The following is a 27,985-nucleotide window of genomic DNA, read 5'->3' on the forward strand; positions in this document are numbered from 1 at the left end:
TTCATGATTAAGGAACTGGTTTAATCAAATATAGCATGTCTATATTATGAAGCACTTACTATGTGGCTGTTAAAAACAGCAAGGAGAATTTATGATACTGCTTACAAAATACTTCTAAGATGTACTGCTGAGTGAAAAAGCAGTGAGTATAACACCCCACAGCTTGTATGAAGAGTGGGGAGGGTGCACATGTGTGCTTGTGCGCCCTCAGTCTGTAGTGGAAAGGGTACACAAGACTGCTGCCAAGACTGCTCTGGGAAAGGGGAACCAGGGAATGCAGGGAGGAAAGCACACACCCTTTTGCAATGTTTGAATTTTAAATTATATGTATGCATTTCTAAAGGTACCAAATGTTAACGTTTTCAAAAATGGGTTTGGAATGAACTGTGGCTATAGGGTCTATGCTGTTGTTGTTCAGTCCCTCAGTCATGTCTGACTGTTTGCGACCCCATGGACTGTAGCCCACCAGGCTCCTCTAAGGGATTCCCAAGCAAGAATACTGGAGTAGGTTGCCATTTCCTACTCTAAGGGATTTCCCAACCAAGGACCAAACCTGTATCTCCTGCATTGCAGGTGGATTCCTTATCGCTGAGCCACCAAGGGACGCCCCATGGATTCTATATATATATTGTTTATATAACTAACGTTCTCTATTGTCTCCTAGGACTGGGGGCGCCAGCACTCAAAACGTGGAAGAAAGAGTGAACTTAGGTGTAAAACTGGAACGGTGCAAATGGCAATGTAGCCGGGAACAGAAAGGTGGCGCTACAGAGCGCAGGCGAGGACTCAGCCTGTGAAGAGGGCAGGGTTCTCAGAAAATGATGCTAATATGTATCCCAGGTGGCACTAGTGGTAAAGAACCCGCTTGCCAATGCAGGAGACATAAGGGACACTGGTTCAATCCTGGGTCCGGAAGATTCCCCTGGAGGAGAGGGCATGGCAACCCACTCCAGTATTCTTGCCTGGAGAATCACATGGACAGAGGAGCCTAGCGGGCTACAGACTATGGGGTCCCGAAGAGTCAGACACGACTGAAGCGACTTACGCACGCTGTTCCCTTCAAAGGAGTCAGCTGAGAGCCTGTGTACTCACAGGAATCTCTGCATTCGGGGCTTGAACATGTGTCAGGATCGCCTGCTTGAACCCTTGGCGTGGTGACACGTTACTCGCTGGTAGCAAATATTTGTCTACAGAGGATGGATATAAATATTGGAAACAGTTCAATGTCAGGGGGCCACAAATTTGGTGAAAGAAGTGAGAGATAAGTTAGGCAATTAATCTTGTGGTAAAAAAAAATAATAAAAAAAACCAAGGCCTAGAATCAAAGCAGACTGCTACTCTGATGTTTCTCAAAAATGGGTTCTGATAGCTAAGCCCAAAGAGGATGCTCAAAAGATGTGTGCCTTGGCAGCATCCTTGGAAGGAGGCTCGGGACCCAACGGGACTACTTTGAGGAAGCCAACGCTCACTTCTTCGTAGGTTCTGTCTGTCTGCTCGCGACAGCGGCCCGGCCCGGGGTGGGGGAAAAGCGCCGGGCCGGGAAGGCGGTAGGTAGGCGGTTCAGCTCTTCTTGCGCAGCTGGCTGTACTGCGCTCGGCCCAGGATGGGCTCCATGACGCTGGGCCGGAAGAAGCTGTCGCTGACCCGGCGCGTGGGCTTCTCGCGGGGCACGGCCGGGAAGGCGGCGCGCGGCAAGGCGGTTGCGTCCACGCGTTCCTCCGCGCCCAGGCCCCGAGCGCTCCGCAGGCTGCCGCGGGGAGGCGCAGGGCGCGGGGCGGGCTCTGGGCAAGCGGGCGGTGCCCCGGACCCTCTGCGTTCCGCCTCCCGGCGCTCGGCCTCGGCTGGAGGGTTGTCGATGTCCCGGAATTCGCTCTCGGGTTCCATCAGCGACAGCCTGGGGAGCTGAGGGCCCGGCAGCCACGTTAGGGCCCTCGGCTTGGCCCTTGTCCCTGCACCTCCCACCGCCGCCTTGTCTGCGGCCCGGCGGTCACGCGCGATCCGGAGAGCACAGGCTGGGGTGGGACGGGGATGGAAGATGCAGGGGAACCTGCTGAGGACGGCCACCCCTGCCGGGCCTGCAAGTGCGGACCCACAAGGCAAGGCACGCAGCCACCCTCTAGTTTCCGGACCCTGGGGTCCCCCTCAGAGGTCCCTCAGTGGGAGGTCAGGGGCTTTCCTGACTCTTCCTTGGCCCAATTCCGTGAGCTAAGGACAGCTAAGACAGTCCCTGCCTGGGTCAGAGCACCCACATCTGGCTCCATTTTGGGTCCAAAGTGAAGGGAGCTCTCTGCCAAGACCCCTGTTTAAGTCTCTTGGTGAGAATGAGTGACTAGTAACCCATTCCCCACCCCTACCCTCCCAGCCCTCTCACCCTTAGCTTGAAGGGGCCTCCTGCTCTGACCTGCTCTCTAGTGCCTGCATGACCTGTTAACTTGCTCTGGGAAGGGACCCAGGGACCCCCAAAGTGATAGTAGACACCCCCTGGGGTTTTCCTGCTGGGAACAGGTATTGGAATTGGGATGCGGGCAGCTTCTGTCCCCTGGAACACAGCCCACCCCCCAAGGGGTCCTGGAAGCCTCCCTCCAACACTTCCCCAGGGAGCAGCATGCAAACCTGCCAGGCCCCTCGGTTGGGAGCTGAGGGGTGAGGGCTGATCCAGTGGGGGCCCCAGATGGATGACTGGTGACCTCTCCAGCAGCAGGTAGGAAGGATGGATGTGGGGGAAGGTATCAGGCCAAGGACACCAGTCTCTATATTCTAGGGGCTGCAAAGGCCCCCAGTCAAAGCCACAGTATGTCAGAATGTTTTTGGGGCACCGAGGATCAGAGACTGTGTAAGGGAGAGCCGCTGTCGCCCCTTCAGTCTAATCTGCTTTTTTGGTGGGGTGGGCATTAGCCAGAAGGGTGGGGGGCGCTCACCGGCACGTAGTTCACCACTGTGTCCACCACGTTGTCAGTAACACCCTTCAGGGCGTCGGACAGGGACATGGCCCTGCCCTTGGTTGAGGAGGTGGCCTGGGCTGGCGTGAGGTGCAGCATCCTCCCCGCCGTGCCCAGCACAGCCGCCGGTGCCCACATCACGACTGAGACGGTGCTCTGGAGGGCCTTCTGCAGGGTGTGTGCCACGCTGCCCAGGAGGCCCTGTGAGCCTGGCAAGGCTGCCCCCTGGTGACCAGAGCAGGGTCAGTGGCTCCACAGCAACTCCCCTGACCCGTCCCCTCCTCACCAGCCCCGGAGCTAGAGGCAAAAGAATCTGGACACTAAATCGGAAAAAAAAAAAAGAAACTATAGGCCTGGCTCTTGGGCAGGTCACTTCTGTGCTCTGAACCTCAGTTTCTTCATCTGCAAAATGGGGATGACAGTCTCTGTCCTATTTTATGGGGTTGTTGTGAGGATCTGCTGAGAGAACTATTCTCTAGGTGCTCAGGGGTGGCGGGAAGAGTGCTGCACCCACGTGCACGTCCCTGGGCCTGGGGGCAGAGACCCTTGTGTCACCCTGTGCCTCTGCTCCTCACCCCCTCAGGGGGCCCCCTCGGCTGGCACTCTCCCCTCACCTCGCTGAGCTTGCTCTCCTCGGTCTCTGAGTCCTCCTCCTCCCCGGTCTCCTCCCCGTCAGTGTCCGTGTGCTCCTCGTGGTCCTCCTCCTGGGTGGCCGTGAGGCTGTGCAGCCAGGGCACCCGCACCTCGCTCCGCCGCCGCGACACCACCTGCATGGCCGCCGACGTGCCCCACTGGGCCAGGCTGCTCTGAGGGCGGGAAGGCGGCGGTCCGCTGGCTTAACCGCCCCTGCCAGAGGCCAGGCAGCCCCAGCAGGCAAAGCCCGGCATCCCCAGGGTCAGGGTAGGGAGAGGCAAGCAGGTCCTGGCCCCAGCGGACTGTTCCAACTTTTTATGGACTGATAACTTACACCCACTGAGGTGCTCACGGCTTTAGTGTACAGCTCTGGGAATTTTTAGAAACACATGCAAGTGTGACCAGCACAGATCAAGACAGAGACCATTTTCAATACCCCAGAAAACTCTGTGCCCCTCACCCAGTCAGTACTGGCTAAGGGGACCACATACTGGCCTCTATCACCAAGCATTAATTCTGCCCATTTGTGAATGGGCTCACACGTGTTTTCTTTCATGCATAGCTTTTGTTCAATGGTTATGTTGTAAGATTCACCCACATTACTGAGTAGTTTCTCCTTCTTCATTTCTGTGTCACACTCCACTGAATAAATATACCAAAATTTACCTATTCTACCGCTGATGGACATTTGTGTTGTTCCCATTTCTTAGCTAAGGATAAAGCTGATAGTAACATTTCCAACATGTCTTTGGGGGATATAAGCTCTCCTCTCTGTTGGGTAGAGTTGCTGAGTCATAGATAATGTGTATGTTTAGCTTTCAGAGGTACTCCTTGTCGTTCTTTAAAAAGTGAAAAAAATCAAGTGGGCCAGAGGGTCCCATGGGAGGAAACTGACCTGGGCAGGTGGGCAGGTGTCCGCTGAGGCACAGCCCAGCTCATTTCAAACCCCTAGGGGGCCCCACAAACAGAGTCTCCTTGTTATACAACCTTAGGGGACACCATTATTTTCTATGTAAATGGTGGTATCTGAGGTTGCGCCATAGAGTGGCCTCCATCCGCTATGGGCTAGGCTAGGGCGCAGGAGTTAGCCTAGCCCCCGTGGGGAAGTGACCCCCAGTGCAGGGGACTGTAGTTCCCTACAGGACCAGGCATGTGGTGGGCTCTCAGCAAACATTTGCTTGAATGAATGAGCCAGGTTTGACAGTGCTTTTAAAAGTGCCACCCTCATGATGGCTGAAAAGTGGCTATCTAGTATACTGACCTTTATGCTGTAACATTTTTATTTCCTTTTTTAGTTGGGGCAGGGGGCTTAGTTTCTTATTAAAGTTCCTATGAGAAAAATCCAGGCTATCCCTGCTAAAATACACAGAGTGTGTGGTGTTGGGGGGAATAAGCCCTATCTGGGGCTAGAAAAGACAACTCTATCAGAGGTGCAGTGGGATGCCAATTAGAAGCCTCTAGAAGGGAAACCAGAAGCCTGGGGGCAGTCAGGGATATGGCCCAGCTAGGGCTCTCTGCCCCAGAGGAGGGGTTTGGTGCCTTGCACCTTGCTTATTCAGGGGTGACACTCCCAAGTGCCTACAGAGAAGATGGGTGGGGGGAGGTCTCTGCTTTCTCCCAAGAAGGTTGGGGATAGAGTAGAACCTAGAGGGAGAGTGGGAGAGACAGAAGGGCGGGGCAGGATGACCCTAACAAGCAGGCCTGCCCTCTTCTCCCCTTGCATCCTAGAGGGTTAGCCCTCCACCCCTTCTAAGGTCTCTTATCCTTAGACCTAATGTTCTACCCCCGACTCCTGGCTGGAAGACAGGAGGTTCTCAGGACAGGAGGTGAAGTTGGATAGGGGATGGGAGGGACCAGGAGGTCCACAGGGTTCCCAGGCCATGGCAACTCAGGGCAGATACTCACCAGAGGTGCCACACCTGGGATCCACATGGCCAAGGCATGGCCCTGTTTCAGTGCCCGGGCTGTGGTCTGGAAGGTGTGTCTAGAGAGAGTGTTGGCCAGGGCCCCAACCCTGCTCACGAGGCTCGGCTTGGCCTTGGGAGGTTTCTGGGCATCCTGGAGTCCTGGGGCAGCGGCTAGGTGGGAGTTGCAGGTGGGGGCGGGAAGGAGAGGAAAGCAGATCAGAGAGGGGCTGGACAAAGCTGGGTTGTGTCTAGAGTTGGAAAGGGATCACCCTACTCCAACACAAGCTCACTGGAGATTTGGGGAAGTCACTTTCTCCACTTAAAAATGGGGAGAGGGGCCAAATGAAAATGGAGCCCTCTGGAAATCTTGCTGGGCCTTCCTTGCTCCACAGCAGTGGCTGTGTGCTCAGTCGCTTCGGTCGTGTCCGACTCTTTGTGACCCTAAGGAGTATACCCAGCCAGGCTCCTCTGTACATGGGATTCTCCAAGCAAGAATACTGTCGTGGGTTGCCATGCCCTCCTCCAGGGGATCTTCCCAACCCAGGAATAGAACCTGTGTCTCCTGCATTGCAGGCAGATTCTTTAACCTCTGAGCCACCAGGGAGAGCACTGGCTAGATGAGCCCTGGCTGCCTCTTCCTAATCCACAAGCAGCAGGACAAGGGTGGGGGCGGGGATCTCCCTTTCCAGCAACCCCCACAATGGCAGATACCTGACTCTTCGTTGGCTGGAGGGAGGAGGAACTCTACCATCTTCTCGACACCACCCAAGGCCAAGTCGGCCCCTCCAGAGGCCAGCCGGCCAGCTCGGGTGTTGGCAGCATACTCGGCAGTGTCTCTCGCCATCCCCCAGGCGAGCTCACAGCCGGCCAGAGCGGCCCCTAGGATTTTGTCTGAAGTGCTGGCAATGGGCACACTGATGCTGTTCCTGGCGCTGCGAAGGCGGGTGGAGATGGTGTCCTTCAGCTCAGAGGCGATCTGGTGAAAGCAAGGATGGGGAGTCAGGCATGAGGCTCTGGCAGGGCCTACATCCCGCTTCAGGAAAGTCTCATTTAAAGGCCCAGGGGACTGGCGCCAGTATTGGGGCACCTTGATTAAGCTGAACTTTAAAGGGAAAGGGCTCCAGTCCTTTCTGCGCCAACCACTTAGATCTCCTGGCTTCTCTGCACCCCATTTCTGCCTGTTGAGATGCTAATCATCCTTCAAGAATCACCCCCAGTGACCACCTTCTTGATAACACTTGTCCTCATCTCCTCCACGCACCTCCTCCACAGTCTCTTCTGTCCTCAGAGCACTTCTTACATTCCCATCTGTGCTTAGGTGATCGTACGGATGTGGCTGGCCTTCACACAGGTTCTGCACTAAAGTAATGTCTTTCTCTCCTTTGACTTTTTGCTTTTTAATACTGTTCCTTGGGTTCCTGAATATTCCTTGGAAGGACAGGTGCTGACGCTAAAGCTCCACTACTTTGGCCACCTGATGCAAAGAACCAACTCATTGGAAAAGACCCTGATGCTGGGAAAGATTGAAGGCAGGAGGAGAAGGGGACGACAGAGGATGAGATGGTTGGATGGCATCAATGACTCATGCCAAACTCATGGACATGAGTTTGAGAAAACTCCAGGAGAAAGTGAAGACAGGGAAGCCTGGTGTGCTGCAGTCCATGGGTCTCAAAGAGTCAGACACAACTGAGCTACTGAACAACAACTCCTTTGACTTGGGAGCTTCTTTATGACAAAGGCATTGCCCTTTATCTAGAAAAATAAGTGAAGAGCAAGGCCTCAGAGCTGAACAGCCCTGCTCTCCTGTGTCCTCCACTTCAGGCTGTGTGGTCAGGAGGAAGTCACTAGTTTTCTCTGTCAAATGGGGATACCACCCCATCCCAGAAGGTTGAAAGTGTTAGTTGCTCGGTTGTGTCCGATTCTTTGTGACCCCATGGACTGTAGCCTGCCAGGCTCCTCTGTCCGTGGGATCCGCCAGGCAGGAACACTGGGGTGGGGTGCCATTCCCTCCTCCAGGGGGTCTTGCCGACCCAGGGATCAAACCTGGGTCTCCTGTATTACAGGCAGATTCTTTACCGTCTGAGCCACCAGGGGGAAAGAGGATTAAAGGAGAGGACTCTATAAATCACGTGTCATGACTCCTGGCATAGGATAGGGCTCACTCAGTAAATGTGAGATGAGTGGTACTTTATCAGTGAGATGGATGAGGTCTGAGAGTGAAATGTATTCCCCTAAAGCACCAGACCTGGCCCTTACCACAGCAAATACCCAATGAATAGGTATCCAGGTGAAACGACTTTTTCAGTCTCATGGTTCGTAAGGTGCTGGATTGTGAAGACATGGGACTGCAATCCTGAGATCTGGTGAGTGTGACCCATGATCTTAGGCATCTGTAGTCACCAAATGGGAGAAGGCGATGGCACCCCACTCCAGTCCTCTTGCCTGGAGAATCCCAGGGATGGGGGAGCCTGTTGGGCTGCTGTCTATGGGGTTGCACAGAGTCAGACATGACTGAAGCGACATAGCAGCAGCAGCAGTCACCAAATGGTATGATGTAGGCCCATGGGGTATCTCATAGAGGGGGGATCAGAAGCAGTGGCCCCCACCCCAAGCTCCTGTCCAGAGTCTGCCTCTGGGCTGTGCCTGCTGGTTTCAGAAAGCCTGCCTTCATCTGGTCCCACAGGGAGAGGAAGAAGCCGGTTATGCAGTTTTAGGGGCAGGCAGTGGCCACCAGCCTGGGAAGGCATATGCCATGCCATCCTGCATCATGGGCTCATGCCTGTTCTTCCACTGAGAGGCAGTGACAACAGAAGGTGGACGTGCGGAGAAGAGGGGAAGGGCTCACCTTTTCAGGAGGATACTGGAGGGCGGGGATCTTTTCCTCCAGGTGGTCCAGGCCTCGGCAGGCCAGCTCGTTGGCAGCTACGACTGGAAGCAAAAGGCCGTGGTGGGGTGAGCCCTGCCTTCACTGTGAGGACCTAGCAGGGGCCTCTGTGCCGAGGAAGGCACCTTGGAGCCCTCAAAATCCCCAGCCCTGCCACCTCCAAAGCGCCGGGCAGCCCAAGGCCCTCTGCCACCATTGGCCCCCATCCACTGTGACTCCTTGAGACCGGGATGTCTCCCTTCTGGGTAGCTCTGCAGTCATGCAGACCTGCTCTCAGAGCTCGGCGCCTGCATCTGCAGTGTGACTTCAGGCAGGTCACAACCTGGCTGAGCCTCAAGTTCCTTGTTTGTCAAGTGCAGGGCTGTCAGGAGGAAGTGACAGAACCTATGGGAATCGCCAACGGATCTTGGTCTCTTGACCTCCTATGACCCCCGTCTGGGTGAGCGCTGGGTGAACACAACAGGGGAAAGCAGAAGTGGCAGCGGGGCAGGAAAGGCAGTCAGGCCTTAAGGGAAGACCTTGCTGGGAGCTGGCCTGGCACCGCTTAGGTCCAGAGATGACAGGCTGGTCTAGAGTGCCAGATGGTCCGTGACCCTTTGTTTTAACCTTGAGGAGTGAGATGGTCAACAGTGGGAAGAGGGTCACAGGGAAGAGAAAGGGGCAAGTGACAGAGGATACCAATGCTCTTGGAAGACATGGCCCAGGGGCTACTGAGGACGTCAGCTCTGCGCCCATGATCATGGAGATCACAGTTTCAAAGGATACCTACGTCTTCTCTTTCACATATTCTTTCTCCAGATATCTTAGGTTTTCACAAAATTCTCAAGCAGCAGAGAGAGCCCAGATGACTCAGCTGACTTCTGATATTGGGCCAAATGAGACCCAGGGAGATTACTTAAGGAGCTTGCAGGCAGGGAGGTGGGCCCAGGCCCAGGTCTTCTTTGTATCTGTCCTCTCCTATTTGCTATGCCAAATCCACAGGTACCCATAACTCTCTTCAGGATGGTGGAAGGTCCTAGACTTCTGGAATTTCCCTCAGTCCTGTCAAGAGCTGTGCCAGGGAGACCATATTTTCAAATGAGGCAGAACAAATTGAACAGGGGCAGGCCTGGTAAGCTGTCCTCCACCTTCAGGGCCCCGGCTGGCAGCTCTCTTCTGCTGCTGCCTGTTATGGGGCCAGTAGCATCAGCTGCAGGACCCAGAGGGCTTCCCCTCTCCCTCTACTCCCCCCAGTCCTGCCAGGCCAGCCCTCCTGCCCACTGGCTCTGTGCCAGACTCTGCCAGTTTCTGCTGCTGCTGGATCTGGAGCTAAACTGTGTGTCTGGTCTGCCGTATGCCCCACATCCCCCACTGCCCACCCCATAACTCTGTCCACCCTTCTCCTGCCAATTATCATCCTAGGAAAATGCCAACTGGATCAGAGATGAGGCATTATAGATGAGATGAGACCTATGTCTATATCTATCTCTCATCTCTCACTTAGTAACGTACTTGCACACTAGGTCTGTTCAGTCGTGTCCGACTCTTTGCGACCCCATGGACCCCATGGCTCCTCTGGCCATGGGATTCTCCAGGCAAGAATACTGGAGTGGGTTGCCATGCCCTCCTCCAGGGGATCTTCCAGACCGAGGGACTGAACCTGCGTCTCCTGTATTGGCAGGCAGTCTCTTTATCATTAGTGTCATATATCTACATCTAAAGCATCTGTATCTATAAATAAAACAACTATGTAATGGGATGTAGAGAGTTAGGAAGGTAGTCAGATACAAACAAAAAGGCAAACAGACAAGCTGGTATCAGACAGACTGGCAGACAGGTAAAAGACTGGCAGGCAGTCAGCCTCCGAGTGCCACGAGGACTCACACTGGGTGGACAGCCTGCGGACCACGGGCTCCATGCTCCAGGCCGCCAGACTGCTGGCGCCCTGCACGCCCTTCTCGTAGGCATTGCATACAGAGGCCACCAGGGGGTGGGCTTCCTTGGTGCTGGCGTAGGTCTTCTGGAAGCACTCACAGGTGCCGCTCACCACCGGCAGCTGCAGGACCCGCTGCAGCACATTCTCCTGCTCCTGGCATGGAAGGAAAGCAGCGAAAGAAATCAGCCCAACTCCTTCTCCTACCTCCTGGGGAGGCGGTCTCAGAGCCTCGGTGCTCACTAGGGCTGGCCTGGGTCCAGATGACTCAGGAGGAATCCAGAATAGAGAGGCCTCAACAGGCCTCACAGGAAACATAAGAGCCGGGTGGCCGCGCTCTCCTGGTCACAGTCCTGGCTCTGGAAAGCTCCTGAGGCAGCCTCCATCCTCCAGGGGCCACCCCACCCTTTAGCCACTCAACTTGAACTTCATGGCCAGGAGTGAGTGTGCCGGTGCACCTGTCTAGAGCTTTAGTCCACCGTGGATTGGGAGCTTCACCTGAACATCTTTTGGGTCTTTCTGGGACACACCTCCCTGCCTCCAGTGCTGGTCCCACTGCCTTGGGTGCTCCCCTTCCCTCCCTCAGCCCTTTCTGTCTGGCAGAAGACACAGCTTGAGCATCGTTTCTTCTGAGAAACTTCCTGACTCTCCCTCATATCAGAAGTCACCATCTCCCTCCCAGGGATGTGTCCGGACTCACACATGGTGCTGCGCTTGTGCTGGTCACCTGTGTACTTGACTCCATCCCAGGAGACTCTCACCAATGTATTTCCAGGGCCTCACCTAAAGCCTGCACAGTCATGTTAGCTAATAGGTGACAGGGCTGCACCTAAGGTGTTTAGACCTGGCCAACTGGACAGAATGATAGAATCCTAGGCCTCCAGGGGCCTCTGAAGCAAGAGTGCTTCCCATATCCCTCTGGGAGTCTTGCATTTGGAATTCTCCTCGAATGGATCTCACTCCTCGTAGAGTGGCCTATGCCCCTCGTTGGACAGCGTGGCTGAACTGGAATCCACCTCCACCCACTGCTCCACCCGATGCCCTGTGGAATAATGTGGAGCACATCTATTTCATCATTCATTGGCTGGCCTTTCACGCACTTGAAGATAAGCATCTCGGCCTTTAGCAGTTCCTTCTGTATTCTAAACAGCTCTAGTTCCTAACTTAGCTTATAAACGACTCAGTGCCCTGATCTACTAATTCCATCCTCTGCACACACTACATTTTGACATAGCCTTTATAGCACTCAAGCTTAAAGACAGCATTCCAGGTGTGATCTGAATGTGTGGGGTCCAGTGAGACCATCATCTCTCATTACTGGGATGCTGGGCTCTTATTAATGCATTCTAACTTTGGCAGCAGGCACATAATTAAACTTTGGATCACCTAGGAATTTTGGTTAAAATTTAAAAAGTGGTCTTTGAGTGAAAAAAATGCAGATTTTAATTTTGCAGAGACAGACAATATTTACTCAGTGACATTATGCTCCAGGCACTGACTGAGGTGCTTCGGTAACATAACCTCAAGTAACTAACAGCAACCCTCTGAGGTCAGCACTGTCACCCGCACTTTGCCAGTGAGGAGACAAAGACTCAGCGATATGAAGTGACTTTCCCAACCACACACAGCTGGTAAGTGGCAGAGCCGGGCTTCCAACTCAGGCCTGAAGTGGCAAGTTTGTGATTTGCTTCAAAATAACATAAGATTGGTGAAAGGATGGGCGAGGAGAAGGCAGTATGTCCATGGGATTCGGTTGCTGGGGCTAGTGAAGGGTATTGTATTTTCTGTCTATTCTTAGGAATATCAGGAATTCTCCACATAAACATCCCAAGTCTGGCTCAGATGTTCAGGTTCTTTTTGTAGTTTTGAATTTGCACTGCTACATAGTTTTTCTCCAGAGGGGAGGACCTAGCTTCTTCTGTTTGTAGGAGACTTGCATGTACACCAGACCGTAGGCTACAATATTTCAGGTTTTGGTCTTGCAGATGAGTTTGACAATTTGAACTAGAAAAAGGTTATGACTGTAAATAAGAAAAATTTTCTTTAACATTTTGGACAAAGCTTTCGGGAACTGATTTAGGCAAAGCCAAAGAGGAAGAGAGGTCCTGGGATGGAAATACACTACCATGTGTTAGGATGGCTTAATTATGCACGTGACCATTTTATGCCTCTCTGTGTTCTATGATCAAATACAACACATGGCGATTCCTAGTGCAAAGGTTAGTTAAAGCCTAACTCGGGACAAGATGGATATTATTTAGGCTCACAATTTTTCAGTTTCATTATTTGAACTGTGCCTAAGTTGTAGAGGCCTTGCCAGGAGGCATCAATACACCTAAACATGTTAAACCTCTCTGAGTCATACTGAAGACCAGGCTAGACAAACAGTACTGGACACACTGCCCCTGTAATCCCTTCTCACATACATAACGTGTGCTGTGTAGCTCCAAGAGGTGCCATTTACATAGACTAACATATCCAAGATGGCTCTGGAGTTACAGAATGCAGTCTCAGTCCTGAGAATTCAGTTTTGCCTGGATGGACAAAGCATGGACTTCTGTGTCAGGCTTTAGAAAACAGTAGTTCCCTTCCTCTCCTTGTCCCCCACCAGCCAATTTTTTTCTCCAAGGTGCTCAGTTTTTAATAGGCATCATTCCCCCCTCCCCGCCACCCTTCAGATTCTCTAACAGCCTTCTGCAAAAGCAAGAATAATGAAGATGTAATGCTCAATGAATTATGAATATAACCTAGACATATTTTGCTCTAAGCCCCCTGAGCCCTTCCTCCCAGCTCCTCCCTCCCCCAGAGTTGTCTACTGCTTCATATAAGCCCAAGTTACTTACAGGGAGGTCTCCATCCAGCAAGGTGGGGCCCTTGTTGACTGCCATTGGAGCTCTTCAAGCTGCAAAGCAGAAAGTTTTAGGTCCATGAGAAAGTCCTCAGCCTGAGATCCACAGGGTCAGTCCCTATCCGTCAAGGACATCAAGGGGACCCAGACTTCAAGTTCCCTGAAGAGAAGGCATTTGGAGGATGAATGTCACAGACAAGTGGCTAGTCCTTAGAGTCCTACAAGGATGAGACCTGGCAGTCTACTTGTCGAGACCAAAGTTTCTTATAAGTATTCAGGGTAAGAAACAAAAAATGAAAGTAGCTTCTAAGAGATAAGAGGTTTTAGATGAAGTTTAGGAGCTCTTAGATGAGGGTCCAAGAGACTAAAAGAATGAGTTTCAGGTTTAGTCTTTTTTTTTTTTAAATAAAAAAGTTCTGCATTAATTTCTTTCTTTTTAATCAAGCATAGCAGCCAGTCTTTCCTCTGCTCAGCCAGATAAGAAAGTAGCCATTCGTAAAACCAGCCATTTCAGTTGTGGTCTGGAAAAGCCAGTGGCTGCAGAGTATTTACATTCTTGGTCATTCACCCTCAATAACCTCTCCCTCAGGGGTTTCCCTGCAGGCCTCTTCATCCTCAGTAAAATTCCCAGAAGACCCTTACCCTCAACTTTTTTACTTCTCAGAAACCAACCAGGTAAGGTCGTCTCGGAAGCCCCACACTCACTCCAGCTGATGTTGTCTCAGTGCCACAGAGCCCAGGCTGCCGAATGTCTCGTCCGGAGGAAACAAATCCAATTGCTCTTGAGCAAAGCTATTAACACTTTCCAGCTAGAGGAGGGCAGAGAGGAAGAGAACGTCTGGTCAGCCTGTTGTCATGGTTATTTGACCCAGGGTCCCCTGGGCATATCCTGACTTCTGTAAGGAGATTTAGCCAACTAGGGGGTAGAGAGCAGGGCTGAGGGAAAACCAGACTCAGAGGAGTTATTATTCCTAAGCAATGAAATATCTGCTCTGTGACCCATTTCTGACCCTCACTTCTCAAAAAAGCTGTTTTCCAGAAAGAAGATGTTGGGTTATATGTCATTAAACTCATAACCTCTAAAGTTTTATAATCTTTGACTCCTTTTCCATAGAGGGTCCTGTGGAATGGTTTTCAATCCATTTCCCTCATCCTTATTTTTTACTATCAAGAATGACTTTTGAACAGTAAGATTTAAACCCACACAGGAATACAGTTTACCTGAACGTGTTAGTCTTTTGATTATGAAGATAAATTACTCTCAGTGAAGAAGAGAACCAGAGCTGGGGTAGATTCCTTGACAATCTAGGCTTTAATGGAGTTATTTCAATCTCTGTAAATCCCAGATTTCCAGAAGTTTATTGAACTCTGCCTGATTTAAGATGCCACCAGAATATGCAGTGAGAAAGCCAACTGGATTTTGTCAAGTCTGGAAAAGACAATGTTGACCAAGATTCAGTTACTGATCAACAGCATCCAGACAGCCACTGATCACCTCTCCTCCCTTCCTTAGTAATGAATCAGACAGGACCCCAAGTGCTAGTTTCTGGCTTCAGAGATGATGGAGGGTTGTGATATAAGCCATAGTTTTCAGATTATCTAAGAAGGGCTTTTTAATTAACATAGGTAATAGGACAAAACTTATTTCCCTTATATTTTGCAAAATCGTACCTACTGTTGGCTCTCTGCTAAACTGTATACTGTGGGCAATCAGAGAAAGAGGCAGCAAGTGGAGAGGAATGGAGATGTGTAATAGATCCTCTGTAATCAATTGTATGTCTAGGATATGATAAGGCAGGAAACTAGAAGTCAGGAAGGGGAGGAAAGAGTCAAATGGAGTCTCCAAAAAGAATAATAAATATGTGATACCACCTATGTATGATAAAAACTCTTCAGAAAGTGGGCCTAGAAGGAACCTACCTCAACATAATAAAGGATACGACACATAATAAACATATGACACACCTACAGCTAACGTCAAACTCAATGGTGAAAAGGTGAAAGTATTTCCTCTAAGGTAAGGAACAAGATAAGGATGTCCACTCTAGACACTTTTATTCAACACAGTTTTGGAAGTTCTAGCTATGGCTATCAGAGAATAAAAAGAAACAAAAGGAATCCAAAAGATTCCAAACAAAAGGAATCCAAATTGGAAAAGAAGTAAAACTGTCTGTTTGCAGATGACATGATACAATACCTAAGAAATCCTAAAGATGCTGCCAGAAAACTACTAGAGCTCATCAGTGAATCTGGTAAAGTTGAAAAATACAAAATTAATACATAAACATTTCTTGCAATTCTATATACTAACAATGAAAGACCAGAATTATAGATTACAGAAACAATCTCATTTACCATCACATCAAAAAAAATAAAATACCCAAGGAGGCAAAACTATAGGATACTGATGAAAAAAATAAAAGATGACACAAATGGAAAGCTATACCATGTTCTTGGATTGACAGAATCAATATTGTGAAAATTACTATACTACCCAAAGCAATCTACAAATTCAGTGCAATCCCAATCAGATTACCAAGGGCATTTTTCACAGAATTAGAACAAAACATTTTACACTTTGTATGGAAACACAGAAGACCCTGAATAGTAAAAGCAATGTTGAGAAAGAAGAACAGAGCTGCAGGAATGAGGCACCCTGACTTCAGACTATACTGAAAAGTTACAGTAATCAGAACAGTATGGTACAGGCACAAAACCAGAAATATAGATCAGATCAGGAAACAAGATAGAAGTCCAGTGATAAACCCATGTACCTGCACCTATGACCACCTCAGTTCAGTTCAGTTGCTCAGTCATGTCCAACTCTTTGCAGCCCCATGGACTGAAGCATGTCAGGCCTCCCTGTACATCACCAAGTCCTGGAGTTTACTCAAACTCATGTCCATTGAGTCAGTGATGCCATCCAACCATCTCATCCTCTGTCATCCCCTCTCCTCCTGCCTTCAATTTTTCCCAGCATCAGGCTGTTTTCAAATGACTCCATTCTTTGCATCAGGTGGCCAAAATATTGGAGTTTCAGCTTCAGCATCAGTCTTCCAACAAATATTCAGGACTGATTTCCTTTAGGATGGACTGGTTGGATCTCCTTGCAGTTCAAGGGACTCTCAAGAGTATTCTCCAACACCACAGTTCAAAAGCATCAATTCTTTGGCACTCAGCTTTCTTTTTAAAGTCCAACTCTCACATCCATACATGACTACTGGGAAAACCATACCTTTGACTAGATGGACCTCTGTTGGCAAAGAAAGGCCTCTGCTTTTTAATATGCTGTCTAGGTTGGTCATAACTTTTCTTCCAAGGAGCAAGTGTCTTAATTTTATGGCTGCAGTCACCATCTGCAGTGATTTTGGATCAAAAAAAAAAAAAAAATCGTCTCTTACTGTTTACACATCTATTTGCCATGAAGTGATGGGACCAGATGCCATGATCTTTTTCTGAATGTTGAGTTTTAAGCCAACTTTTTCAGTCTCCTCTTTCATCAAGAGGCTCTTTAGTTGCTCTTCACTTTCTGCCATAAGGGTGGTGTCATCTGCATATCTGAAGTTATTGATATTTCTCCTGGCAATCTTGATTCAAACTTGTGCTTCTTCCAGTCCAGCGTTTCTCATGATGTACTCTGCATATAAGTTAAATAAGCAGGGTGACAATATACAGCCTTGAGATACTCCTTTCCCTATTTGGAACCAGTCTGTTGTTCCATATCTAGTTCTAACTGTTGCTTCTTGACCTGCATACAGATTTCTCAGGAGGCAGGTCAGGTGGTCTGGTATTCCCATCTCTTGAAGAATTTTCCACAGTTTGTTGTTATCCACACAAAGGTATAGTCAATGAGGCAGATGTTTTTCTGGAACTCTCTTGCTTTTTCAATGTTCCAATGGATGTTGGCAATTTGATCTCTGGTTCCTCTGCCTTTTCTAAATCCAGCTTGAACATCTGGAAGTTCATGGTTCACATACTGTTGAAGCCTGGCTTGGAGAATTTTGAGCATTTTCTATGACAAGGGAGGCAAGAATATACAGTGAAGAAAAGATAGTCTCTTCAATAAGTGGTACTGCAAAAACTGGACAGTTACATGTACAAAAATGAAATCAGAACATTCCCTAACACCATACACAAAAACAAAATAGATTAAAGACCTAAATGTAAGGCTAGGTACTATAAAACTCTTAGAGGAAAATATATGCAGAACATTCTCTGATATAAATCACAGCAAGATCTCTTTCAATCCACTGCTTAGAATAATGAAAATAAAAACAAAAATTAAAAAATGGGACCTAAGCTTAAAAGCTTTTGCACAGAAAGCAAACCCTAAACAAAACGAAATGACAACTCTCAGAATGGGAGAAAATATTTGTAAATGAAGCAACTAACAAGGGATTAATCTCCAAAACACACAAATAGCTCATGCAGCTCAATATCAAAAACAAACAAATAACCCAATCAAAAAACAGGTGGAAGACCTAAATAGACATTTCTCTAAAGAAGATATAGAAATGGCCAACAAACATCTGAAAATATTCTCAACATTGCTAATTATTAGAGAAATGCAAATCAAAACTACAATGAGATATCACCTCACATCAGTTAGAGTGGCCATCATCAAACAGGCTATAAACAATAAACGCTGGAGAGAGTGTGGAGAAAAGGGAACCCTCTTGTACTGTCAGTGGGAATGTAAACTGTATAATAATTATGGAGAACAGTATGGAGGTTCCTTAAAAAACTAAAAATAGAACTACCATATGACCCAGAAGCCCCACTCCTAAGCATATATCTAGAGAAAACCATAATTCTAAATAATTCACACACCCTGTTCACTGAAGGACTATTTACAGTAGCCAGGACACAAAAGCAAGGTAAAAGTACATAGAGAGAGGAAAGGATAAAAAAGATGTGGTACATATATATATAATGGAATATTACACAGCCATAAAAAGAAATGACATTTGCAGAGATGTAGGTAGACCTAGAGGCTATCATACAAAGTAGAGTTATGTCAGAAAGAGAAAAACATTGTATAATATCATTTATATGTGGAATCTAGAAAAATAGTAGAGATGAACTTGCCTGCAAAGCAAAAATATGTATAGAGTCACAAATGTAGAGAAGAAACTTATGGTTATCAAAGAGGGAGGGGGTAAAATGAGTTGGGAGATTGGGACTGACATATATTTATAATTGATACAATGTATAAAATAAGTAAATAATGAGAGCCTACAGTTTAGCACAGGGAACTCAGTGCTCTGTGGTGATCTAAATAGAAAGAAAATCTAAAAATGAGTGGATATATGTATATGTATAACTGATTCACTTTGCTGTACAGCAAGAAACAAATACAGCATTGCAAAGCAACTACATTCCAATAAAAATTACTAAAAAGTTTAAAATATGTGATACATTTAATACTTATTGATCCAACCTGGGCTTTGAAAATATAAGGCAGCAATAGAGAGAAAGGGAAGTACCTAAAGAAGTGGCCTCTGCCTTCACCTCACTTCAATGTTCAGGTCAAATTATCTATGTGTCAAGAGAGCAACCTGGGCCAAAGGGCAGTGTTAAGACTTTGAAGTCATGGCTTTGGGCCAGAGGGAGTACAGGGCTCTGTGGCTGAAAGCTCTGTTGACAAAGCTGGCTCTTTGGCCGTGTCAGCTGGGCATCCAGGATGTGGGTGAGAAGTGAGAAGTGGTGAAAAGGGTCTAACAGAGTCCCATGGGAAGAGTCCACTTTCCAGCAGCAGCTTGAAGGACGTAGTTATTTCCTTTTATTCCCCATCCCTATATGCCCTGCCCCCAACCCTGTCCAACTACCCCATGAGCACAGGGACCCTGGTCATCCGGTATACAAATGGATCCCAGATCTAAGCATGGCACTCAAACATTTGTTGTTGAAATTCAACAAATTCTAGGCAACAATGTTCAGCTGTGAATGTGCTGGTCTATACATCTAAGAAATGTCTTTGGACAAATATTATATGGTATCACTTAGTGGTAAAGAACCTGCCTGCTAATGCAGGAGACATAAATGATGTGGGTTCAATCCCTGGGTTGAGAGGATCCCCTGGAGGGCACAGCAACCCACTCCGTATTCTTGCATGAAGAATCCCTTGGACAGAGGAGCCTGGCAGGCTACAGTCCATAGAGTCCAAAGTCGGACATGATTGAAGTGACTTAGCATGCACGCACATATGGAATCTAAAAAATAATACAAACGAATTTATATACAAAAGAGAAACAGACTCACAGACATAGAAATCAAACTAATTGTTAGCAAAGGGGAACAGGGGTAGGGATAAATTAGGAGTATGGGATTAACAAACTACTATACATAAAACACATAAATAAGGATTTTTTGTATAGCACAGGGAACTATATTCAATATCTTATAATAACCTATAATGGAAAATAATCTAAAAAATACATATGTATCACTGATTCACTTTGTTGTACGCCTGAAACTAACATTATTGTAAACCAGCTATACTTCAATTTTTTAAAAAAGAAAAAACAGAAATACAGTTATTAAGAATACTTACCATTTGATGTAAGGGTATGGGGTAAAAGAGCAAATAGGTGAGGGAGATTAACAAACTTCTTACAGTTATAAAATAAATGTGTCACAGGTATGGAATGTACAATGTGGAAAATTTAATCAATAAATATATAATACCTTTGTCTGGTGACAGATAACTAGATTTATTGTGGTGATCATTTTGAAATGTGTAGAAATATCAAATTACTATGTTCTGTACCAGGAAATAAGACTGTGCTGTAGGTCACTTTTACTTCAAAACCAAACTCATAGAAAAAAGAAATCAGATTTGTGGTTATCAGAGGCAGGAGATGGGGAGAGGGGTAACTGGAAGAAGGCAGTCAAAAAGTACAAACTTCCAGTTATAAAACAAATAAGTACTAGGGATGTATGCACAACATGATAAATATAATTAATACTGTTGTATGTTATTTATGGAAGTTCTTTAGTGAGTAAACCCTAAGGGTTCTAAATGTAAGGAAAAATTTTTTTTATTTCTTTAATTTTGTATCTATATGAGATGATGGATATTTACTAAGCTTACTGTGGTAATCATTTCCTGATGTATGTAAGTCAAATCATTATGCTGTACACCTTATACAGTACTGTGTCAATTATATCTCAGTAAAACTTGAGGAGAAAAAAAATATCTTTGGTTTTCAGAATCCCTCCTGAATGAATATGGTGGATTGAAGGTGGGGATGGTTAGTTAGAAAGGAGAAAAGTGCACAGGGATTGAGGTACCATTAAGGTTTTCACAAATTCTAGAAGAGGTGGCTTTTCCCAAGCTCCCCATCACCCACTCTAACTTGCAGAGGACAAAACTACCAAGATGGACACACTGTTAAAATGCCATTAGAGTCAAGCTTTTCCAGGCAGAAGAAAACACCACTGACGGGGATAATATATGGGACCCTCAGCAGTCTGGACAAGATTGTCTTAGAGGTCTCTTTCAACCAGGATGTTCTATATTTAAATCTTTCTTCATCCTTCTCCTGCACTTGGACCTTCCAGCCAAGAGCTTATTTTACCAGAACTCACTCTATCGACTGTGTAGACTGCTTATCTTAGGACCACCTTTAACTCTTGTCCATTCCCAGAACACATTCACAGATACATGCGTAAATTCTGTCTACAGATTTATTAGACATAATTTATTACAGTAGAAGATATGGACAAAGTATAGTTAATATTTTTTATTTGCCCCGATCTAGCAGTTTTCATTTCTCAAATTCCCAAAATGTTCTTTGTCAAATCCTGTATCTTGATTGGTTACTCAGACAGCCAAGTACCTGAATCTATTTTTTAAGAATCTCAATCACATTTATGGAAAATTTACTGAGTGTACGTTTCTCATTGCTCTTCAGATAAATGTGATGGCTTTACTGGTAAGGCTGACCCTGGCCTCTTATCTGATGCTACCCTATTTCTCTACCTCACTTGCCTCAAATTAAGAGGATCCACAATCATAAGAACCCAGCACCCTGCATGAGCAAGTGGCATCCACTCAGTATTCTGGTGTCTTCCTCACTCATAGCTCACTGCCCTTTTCCACTTTTCCCAACCACTCCACAAATATGAACTCTGACTTACAGAATGTTATGATCCTTCTACTTTATAGTATTCATGAAGTTTCTTAACTTCATAAATTTCAATGAAAATTAATATATAAATGCCCATACTGTTATATGGCTTTAAATAAAACAATCCAGTTGGTGGATCTAGATATCCGTAGAACAGAATATAAACCACTGGCCAACAAATGTTCTTAAAAAAAAAAATGCTTTTTGTACGGGATTCTGGAGAGTCTCACACTTCTACCCAATCAGGAAGACAGTGACACATGAAAAGAGCACTGGATTGGGAGTCAGAGAAACGAGGTCTGGCCTCAGTTTTGTTTTTTGCCTGTGCTAGGTCTTAGTTGTGGCATGGAGGATCTTAAATTGCAGCATGTGGGATCTAGTTCCCCGACCAGGAATTGAACCCTGGGCTCCCTGCATTGGGAGCACAGAGTCCCAGCCATGGACCACTAGGGAAGTCCCTGTCCTCAGTTTTAACCTCAATCTCCTCATCCGTCACAAGCTGACCCACAGGCACCAACTGTGACTTTCCACATTATTTTTACTTCATGTCCTTTCTATCTGCTTTTTATTTGTTTTTCCTCAGTGCATTACCTAAAGACACAATTTAAACCATAAAGACACCTGATGCATTTCTGATTTTACTCCTGGACAGAGGAAGGACAGTAGTGCAGCGACGTGAAAGGTAAGTTAAGAGGCTAGAAGGCCAGCTCTGCTCCATCCTGGCACTGACAGCTATGGAGGAAGTGGGATAAGTGACCGGATCAGGGGCCTCTACTAGATCTGAGAGGGGGCTGTGCATCAGACCTACTGGAGTTCTGCAAAAGTAGCCAGGCACACGGACTCAGTCATGTCCAACTCTGTGCGACCCCATGGACTGTAGCCCACCAGGCTCCTCTGTCCATGGGATTCTCTAGGCAAGAATACTGGAGTGTGTTACCATGCCCTTCTCCAGGGATCGTCCCTACCCAGGGGTCAAACCCAGGTCTCCCGAATTGCAGTCACTATATATTAGTGTCCACTTGTTAGTTTAGATCTTTTCAATTTTTCTCTTTCAATTTTTATTCACTTAGCAAACACTGAGCTCCTAATATGCACATAAGAGATGCTCAATAAATGTGAGATGAAGGAAAAATACACAGAAATTTAGAAGTCACTCCTGCATTCTAGAAAACATAAACCTTCAAGCTCTCCCCTTCACCATCCTTGGCCCCACCTCTGTTCATGTCACAGTCACTAAATGTTCATGTGAATAAGTCCTCAAGCACAGTATGACACGGCTGTGCCTAGTGCAGATGTCCATCTCACTTACAGCTTGTCTTCAAAGCAGATACTTGTCTTCAGCCTGAAACCATGTCACTGGGTCTTCAGTTTCATCTGCGGATACGCCACAGTGATGATGCCTGCTACAGAGGACACGAGGCCTCCGAGGCCTATGATGCCAGGATTGGACTTATAGATCCCCAACTGGTCCAAGGGGTTCAGGATGTCACAGAAGTTCTTCACTGTGTCCAGAAACAAGGGAGGATGCCTCTTCAGAGAGTGGAATAAGAGAAGAAGAAGGGACTGGAGCCACTCTGTCTCCTCGTCAGCCACACTGTACCCGAGGGTATCCTGGGATGGTGACTTCTCCCTCTTTGCCCTGTCGTGTGCAACCTGTTTCATCTGCAGGGAGACTTCGTACAGATCTCTGACCAGGCTCAGCAGAAGAGAATAGTAGTAATAGCGGGCAGCCCACCTTCGCCATTTCTCTTTGTTAACACCAGAGGCGAGCCCTGTACTCCTCACGAAGAGGACGGTGTCACAGATGAAATAAATCACACGGTTCAAGCTGGCTAATGTTAGGCATATGCGGGGCACCAGGTCAGTGGCACGAACGCTCTGCTGTGTCGCCTGGAGAGCATGCACCACATTGCCTAGTCTGAACCCTGCAAGAAGAACCCACAAGAATTAACAGTTATTTAATCAGATGTAACAGGATTTTACAGGCAGAAGCCCTGTATCAGGGTGAGAGGTCAGCACTGCTTTCTTTAACAACTGACTGGCATCTGTGGCTCAGTCTTTGCTCAGGAAAGGAAAAGCACTTTACAGTAGGTTAAGGACACCTAAGATGATCCTGGAAGGCAAAAAAAAGTGACCCTTTAAACTTATTGCCTCCATTTGAATGACCACATTAACAAATGACAACATACTTTAGGCCAGGTCAATCGTAAGTGTGGGTTGTAACAATTTGCATATTACCAGCTATACTTCTTTAGAAGGAAGGTACTGTGGTAACATGAACTCCAGAATACAACATTCTTTTGGAGAGTCTGATGCCTTACATTTTGCTGCTGCTGCTGCTGCTAAGTCGCGTCAGTCGTGTCTGACTCTGTGCGACCCCAGAGACGGCAGCCCACCAGGCTCCCCCGTCCCCGGGATCCTCCAGGCAAGAACACTGGAGTGGGTTGCCATTTCCTTCTCCAGTGCATGAAAGTGAAAAGTGAAAGTGAAGTCGCTCAGTTGTGTCCAACTCTTATCGACCCCGTGGACTGTAGCCTACCAGGCTCCTCCATTCTCCAGGCAAGATAACTGGAGTGGGGTGCCATTGCCTTCTCCAGCCTTACACTTTACTTTCCAGTTAAAAGACTTGCAGTTAAAAGACTGCTTTTTAAAAAAACACTTTCCTTGATGGCTCAGCAGTAAAGAATCCACCTGCCAGTTCAGGAGACATGGGTTTAATCCCTGGATTGGGAAGATCCCCTGGAGAAGGAAATGGCAACTTATGCCAGTATTCTTGCCTGGGAAACCCCATGGACAGAGGAGCCTTGAGGGCTATAGTCCATGAGGTTACAAACAGTTGGACACAACTTAGTGACTTAACAAAATATCATCCTGTAATTTCTCTGGTCCAAAGCCCCTATGGCTCCCTACTGTCAAAAAGCCAAAGTAGAGATAACAGGATTTAGTGGGTAGCACAACTAATAATACTGTCATATGTGACGCCTACTTCAATTAAATCAACCATTGCCAGGGCATTTCCTTTATCAGAGCACATAACTCGATCAGTGATGCACCAATCAATAAATATTTGTATATATTACAATCTGAAACATTATGGAGGATACAAAAGAAGTATTTTCCATACATGAATATATCTTAGACTCAGTAAATTCTCATAAGTAGCTATCCAGAGCTCAGAAAAATGTTTGGTATTGTTTTATCAAAAATAACACAAAATATGTAATGAATAATCCAGGTTTCCAGTTCTAGCTGTTGCACTAAGTAGCTTAGTGACCTTGGGTAAGTCCTTTCTAAACTTCAAAGACCAGTGATTTTTAAAGGGCCTTTGAGCCCCAACATTCTGAAGAGGGAGAACTTCTAATCTTGGCTTTCCAGTCCACCCAGAAGAGCTCCTTCCCATCCCTCTGCGTGACAAAGTAAGTCTTCTGCTCATCAAACTAGTTTCCTCATTGATCTTCCAACACAATGGTTTAATCAGAGCAGTCCTGAGCCTCCACTAGACGAAACTACCCTTCAAGAATGCTCTCCTAATCCTTCTCCCTCTCGCCACACCTCAAGTTCCACCTCCTCAAAACACCTTTCTTTTTCTCAACCAACATATTTGGTACTAAATCTTATATCATTAGACCATGTGATTTTAGTTCTTCCATAAAGCTCAGAACTATACTTACATGAAGCAGATACTCAAAATGAATTAAATGAGTACAAAACACTGACTGCTTTTTTGCCTTTTACATGAAAACAACCCCACAAACGACTTAAGAAAAAGTATCCATCCATTTCCTCTAGCAATCCCTCAAGAAAAAGGAAAAGGGAAGGGGGTCAAGGATATAGCTACTGTATTCTCTCAGGGCTCCCAGGAGCCAGAAGTTCATGTTGGAGATTGCCAGAACATTTTGTGATTCTAAGAACTAAAGGTGAACTAACACACTGTATGTCCCACTGGTTACGATGAAGCAGAAAGACAAGACGCTGCACCAAATGTGAACAGAGGAGAGTGTTTGTGAACCGTCTGCAGCAAAATATTCCGTCTTTAAGGCCTATCATTCCACGAGGGCAGCCCTACTAGTGATCTTCATCAGTAAGCTTGACTGACTAGAAATTCATGACCTAGGAAGTATTTTTGTGAATTACAAGGTCTGAGGATTCTAAACCAGGAGCCACTGTCCCTCAAGGGACAGGGTACTTACATTTACGGCCAGTGCTCACACTGGATTCCAGTTTCTTGAGCTTCATTACAACCTTCTCATTGTCAGCTTTAGGCTCTAACAAATATCTAAGCAACATGCATGTGTACTGAGTGGCTCTGAAATGGAAAAGAAAAATGAGGAGAATGATTTACAAGCCAAATAAAATGTGATTCGTGAAGTAAGGGAAAGAGAAACATGTCTTGCCGAAAACAAAGTTTCCAAAACAATTTCTCATGCAGCAGCTCTCACAAGAGCAAAATTCTGCAACACTCATTTCACAGGGCCAAAGGGTAGAACATGTGATGAAAATGAAACACAAAGGTAATGAAAGAGAAATCTGCAAAAATAGAGTAACAGTTTCTCAGAACGCCCATTGCTGGCACAGACAAATGGATATAATCAAAAGAGTAAACTGCAGAAAAGTCTACCTCACGTTAAGTCTGCAAAGATCCATATTCTTTATTTTCTCCAGTGTAAATTTCTAAAAGATTTTCAGGTTTCTAAAAGGAAATTTTTACCAAATACTTAATGTGACAGGTCACACACTCAAACCAGAACCAATGAAAAGTCCACCGCTGGCATACTGTTTAACTTTTTATAAAAGAACCAAATACAGACCAACACGTAAATAAGTATAGATTTGTCTTTCAAACTAATTAGCATCTTATATAAAATACAGACTCCTGTTTAATACTACTAAATATTCAATAAAATGATTACTGTTGTGAGTACAAAGAGCAATGCCTTACTGACAGAAACATAACAAATGAAATATTTTATATCATATAACCAAACATCTAAATGCATTTGGCTTCTAGTAAATAAAGTAGGTAGATGCCTGTTTCCTACTCTCCTGTAACTGCATCTGAATCCCCTTGTGCTATAAATATTATTCTCAATAAAAATGTTGAATGTGTTACTATGCCTGAAGTAATAAGAAACAATCTCTCTTTCTCTTGTATGTTTCCTGGCTAAAGGGCTCAAGTTGGTCAGGTCAATGAATCCCTTTTTCTCAGATCTGGCCTAATAATAGGAATACGTCCAAAAACAAGACATTATTTTCTGAATGCCAGTGTATTCACAAAAGCTGCAGACCACCAAGAGGATTAGGAAATGAATACGAGAAATCTCAGATCTTGAGATAAGTATATACTAAGTACATATAATAAGTATATACCAAGCAATTATTTATTAACCAACCTCACTGATAAAATTTGCAGAGTATATTCTAAGCACACTGGAACTGGAGGCTTCTGTTTTAATGAAGTTTGTACATAATGTGACCATTTTGAAAATCTACCAAATTAGTTAGAAAGATAGTATGGCTTGATGGTTAAAGAACTGGGTTCTGAAGTCAACTGTGTGGTTTTCTCAGTTCAGTCACTTAGTCCCTATTAAACTCCTTCTGCTTCAGTTTCCCCATTTCTGTGAAATGGGAATGATTTCAAGAATTTAACCTAATAGGGTTGTGTTGACAGTTAAGTGGGTTGTAACACTGAGAAAGTGGGTTGTAACACTGAGTGTTAGTTGTAACACTGAGAAAACATCTGGCATAAAGCCCGGTTCCAAAAGTCTCATAATTGTTGGGGTTACTATTCATCTGTATGTATCAGCATTGTACACTCAGAAGAAGAAAAACCTGTTAAATAAAACTGCAATTGTGACTAATTTCTTTTTATTAAGCACGACTCAACCAAATCCCTAAAAGAAACGTTAGGAGCTAATATTAAAGCCACAAGCTCTAATATTTTCAGCAGCACGGCGTGTACCTCTGAAGGGTGGTCAGTTCTGAGGCTCTCCACACTGCATTTTACGGTTCACAAAACTATTTCACAGGCGGTATCTCGCTGAGATACGGATGACAAACACAGTTCCTCCCCGTAAGTATTTCATGGAGCTTTTCAAGATACTGACAAGTGCTCAGATGTCAACCCCGAGTTTGTCTGAAATAATTCCTTGGAGGAATATTGAGCGGAGAAAACCCACTCTTCCTGGGGTCAGGAGAGGAGGGTTCGTCGGCTGGTTTACCGCAGCCGGCGGCCTGGAGGCGCGGGACCGGACGGGAAGGGAAATGTGTTCGGCCCAACCTCATTGAAGTTGGGGTGAGGAGGGGCTCCCGGGCCACGCTACCGCCGGGAGCCGGAAGCGGCTTTCCCGATTTCGTCCACTGGGCTACTACCGCCCTCTCCGGGTGTGGAGAACTGGGAACCGTCGACCCGAGTGAGGACACCCGGGAAGGGGTAGAGGCCGCGGGCACCTAACTCACCTGAAGAGTCGGTCCCGGCCCTGGGTCTGGTTGGTGAAGCGGATGAAGGCGTCCATGGCACCCAGCCCAAGGACACGCGTCACACCAGGCTCTGTCCCTAGTCCTCAGGGGCGGCCAACTATTCCCCGCGGGAGCGTCAGTCTCTCCACACCCGAGGGACCAAGTCTCCCCGCCCCCACGGGGGCGTGTACCCCTTCCAAAGAGGACTTAGTGGACGTCCGGTTGGGACCGGAAGTTGTGGTTACTACGGCGACGCCACGCTGCTGGTCCAGGT

The 27,985-nt window shown here is 46.7% G+C and overlaps 3 protein-coding genes across 12 annotated transcripts in view; 1 reads left to right on the forward strand and 2 right to left on the reverse strand.

Annotated features, from left to right (window-relative positions):
- PLIN1 (perilipin 1) lies at nucleotides 1–27,797 on the reverse strand. 7 transcript variants are annotated; one of them, XM_027520940.1, is made up of 11 exons: nucleotides 27,712–27,795; nucleotides 14,345–14,552; nucleotides 13,829–13,932; nucleotides 13,119–13,177; nucleotides 10,227–10,431; nucleotides 8,325–8,407; nucleotides 6,191–6,455; nucleotides 5,478–5,650; nucleotides 3,554–3,745; nucleotides 2,919–3,164; nucleotides 1–1,902 (listed from the first exon to the last, which is right to left on the reverse strand). In XM_027520940.1, the coding sequence occupies exons 4-11, from the start codon at nucleotides 13,161–13,163 to the stop codon at nucleotides 1,561–1,563; spliced, it is 1,551 nt and encodes a 516-aa protein (XP_027376741.1). In that variant the 5' UTR covers nucleotides 13,164–13,177; nucleotides 13,829–13,932; nucleotides 14,345–14,552; nucleotides 27,712–27,795; the 3' UTR covers nucleotides 1–1,560. The 7 variants fall into 7 exon arrangements, with proteins under 7 accessions (XP_027376741.1, XP_027376746.1, XP_027376743.1 ...); XM_027520945.1 differs by having other exon boundaries at nucleotides 13,796–13,932; XM_027520942.1 differs by having other exon boundaries at nucleotides 13,766–13,932.
- PEX11A (peroxisomal biogenesis factor 11 alpha) lies at nucleotides 20,795–27,930 on the reverse strand. 2 transcript variants are annotated; one of them, XM_027520947.1, is made up of 3 exons: nucleotides 27,712–27,896; nucleotides 25,446–25,561; nucleotides 20,795–23,180 (listed from the first exon to the last, which is right to left on the reverse strand). In XM_027520947.1, the coding sequence occupies exons 1-3, from the start codon at nucleotides 27,765–27,767 to the stop codon at nucleotides 22,609–22,611; spliced, it is 744 nt and encodes a 247-aa protein (XP_027376748.1). In that variant the 5' UTR covers nucleotides 27,768–27,896; the 3' UTR covers nucleotides 20,795–22,608. The 2 variants fall into 2 exon arrangements, with proteins under 2 accessions (XP_027376748.1, XP_027376750.1); XM_027520949.1 differs by lacking the exon at nucleotides 25,446–25,561 and having other exon boundaries at nucleotides 22,282–23,180; nucleotides 27,712–27,930.
- The window catches only part of WDR93 (WD repeat domain 93), a 52,370-nt gene continuing 52,269 nt past the window's right edge, over nucleotides 27,885–27,985 (forward strand). For all 3 annotated transcript variants that reach the window (XM_027520937.1, XM_027520939.1, XM_027520938.1), the window contains exon 1: nucleotides 27,885–27,983. The gene's annotated coding sequence lies outside the window, so the exon portion shown is untranslated. The remainder of the gene's footprint in view (nucleotides 27,984–27,985) is intronic.

Source organism: Bos indicus x Bos taurus, chromosome 21 (assembly GCF_003369695.1).
Source record: "Bos indicus x Bos taurus breed Angus x Brahman F1 hybrid chromosome 21, Bos_hybrid_MaternalHap_v2.0, whole genome shotgun sequence".
In the NCBI taxonomy this organism is placed as follows: domain Eukaryota; kingdom Metazoa; phylum Chordata; class Mammalia; order Artiodactyla; family Bovidae; genus Bos; species Bos indicus x Bos taurus.

Excerpts from the sequence above, each read along its gene's own strand:
- PLIN1 (XM_027520943.1), bottom strand. The coding sequence starts at position 13,163 with ATGGCAGTCAACAAGGGCCCCACCTTGCTGGATGGAGACCTCCCT. Across the intron at positions 10,432-13,118 it reads TGCTGGATGGAGACCTCCCT|GAGCAGGAGAATGTGCTGCA; the intron begins GTAAGTAACTTG and ends CTTCCATGCCAG. Across the intron at positions 6,456-8,324 it reads TCCAGTATCCTCCTGAAAAG|ATCGCCTCTGAGCTGAAGGA; the intron begins GTGAGCCCTTCC and ends TGCTTTCACCAG.
- PEX11A (XM_027520947.1), bottom strand. The coding sequence starts at position 27,767 with ATGGACGCCTTCATCCGCTTCACCAACCAGACCCAGGGCCGGGACCGA. Across the intron at positions 25,562-27,711 it reads GGCCGGGACCGACTCTTCAG|AGCCACTCAGTACACATGCA; the intron begins GTGAGTTAGGTG and ends TTTCCATTTCAG. Across the intron at positions 23,181-25,445 it reads TGTGAGCACTGGCCGTAAAT|GGTTCAGACTAGGCAATGTG; the intron begins GTAAGTACCCTG and ends TTCTTCTTGCAG.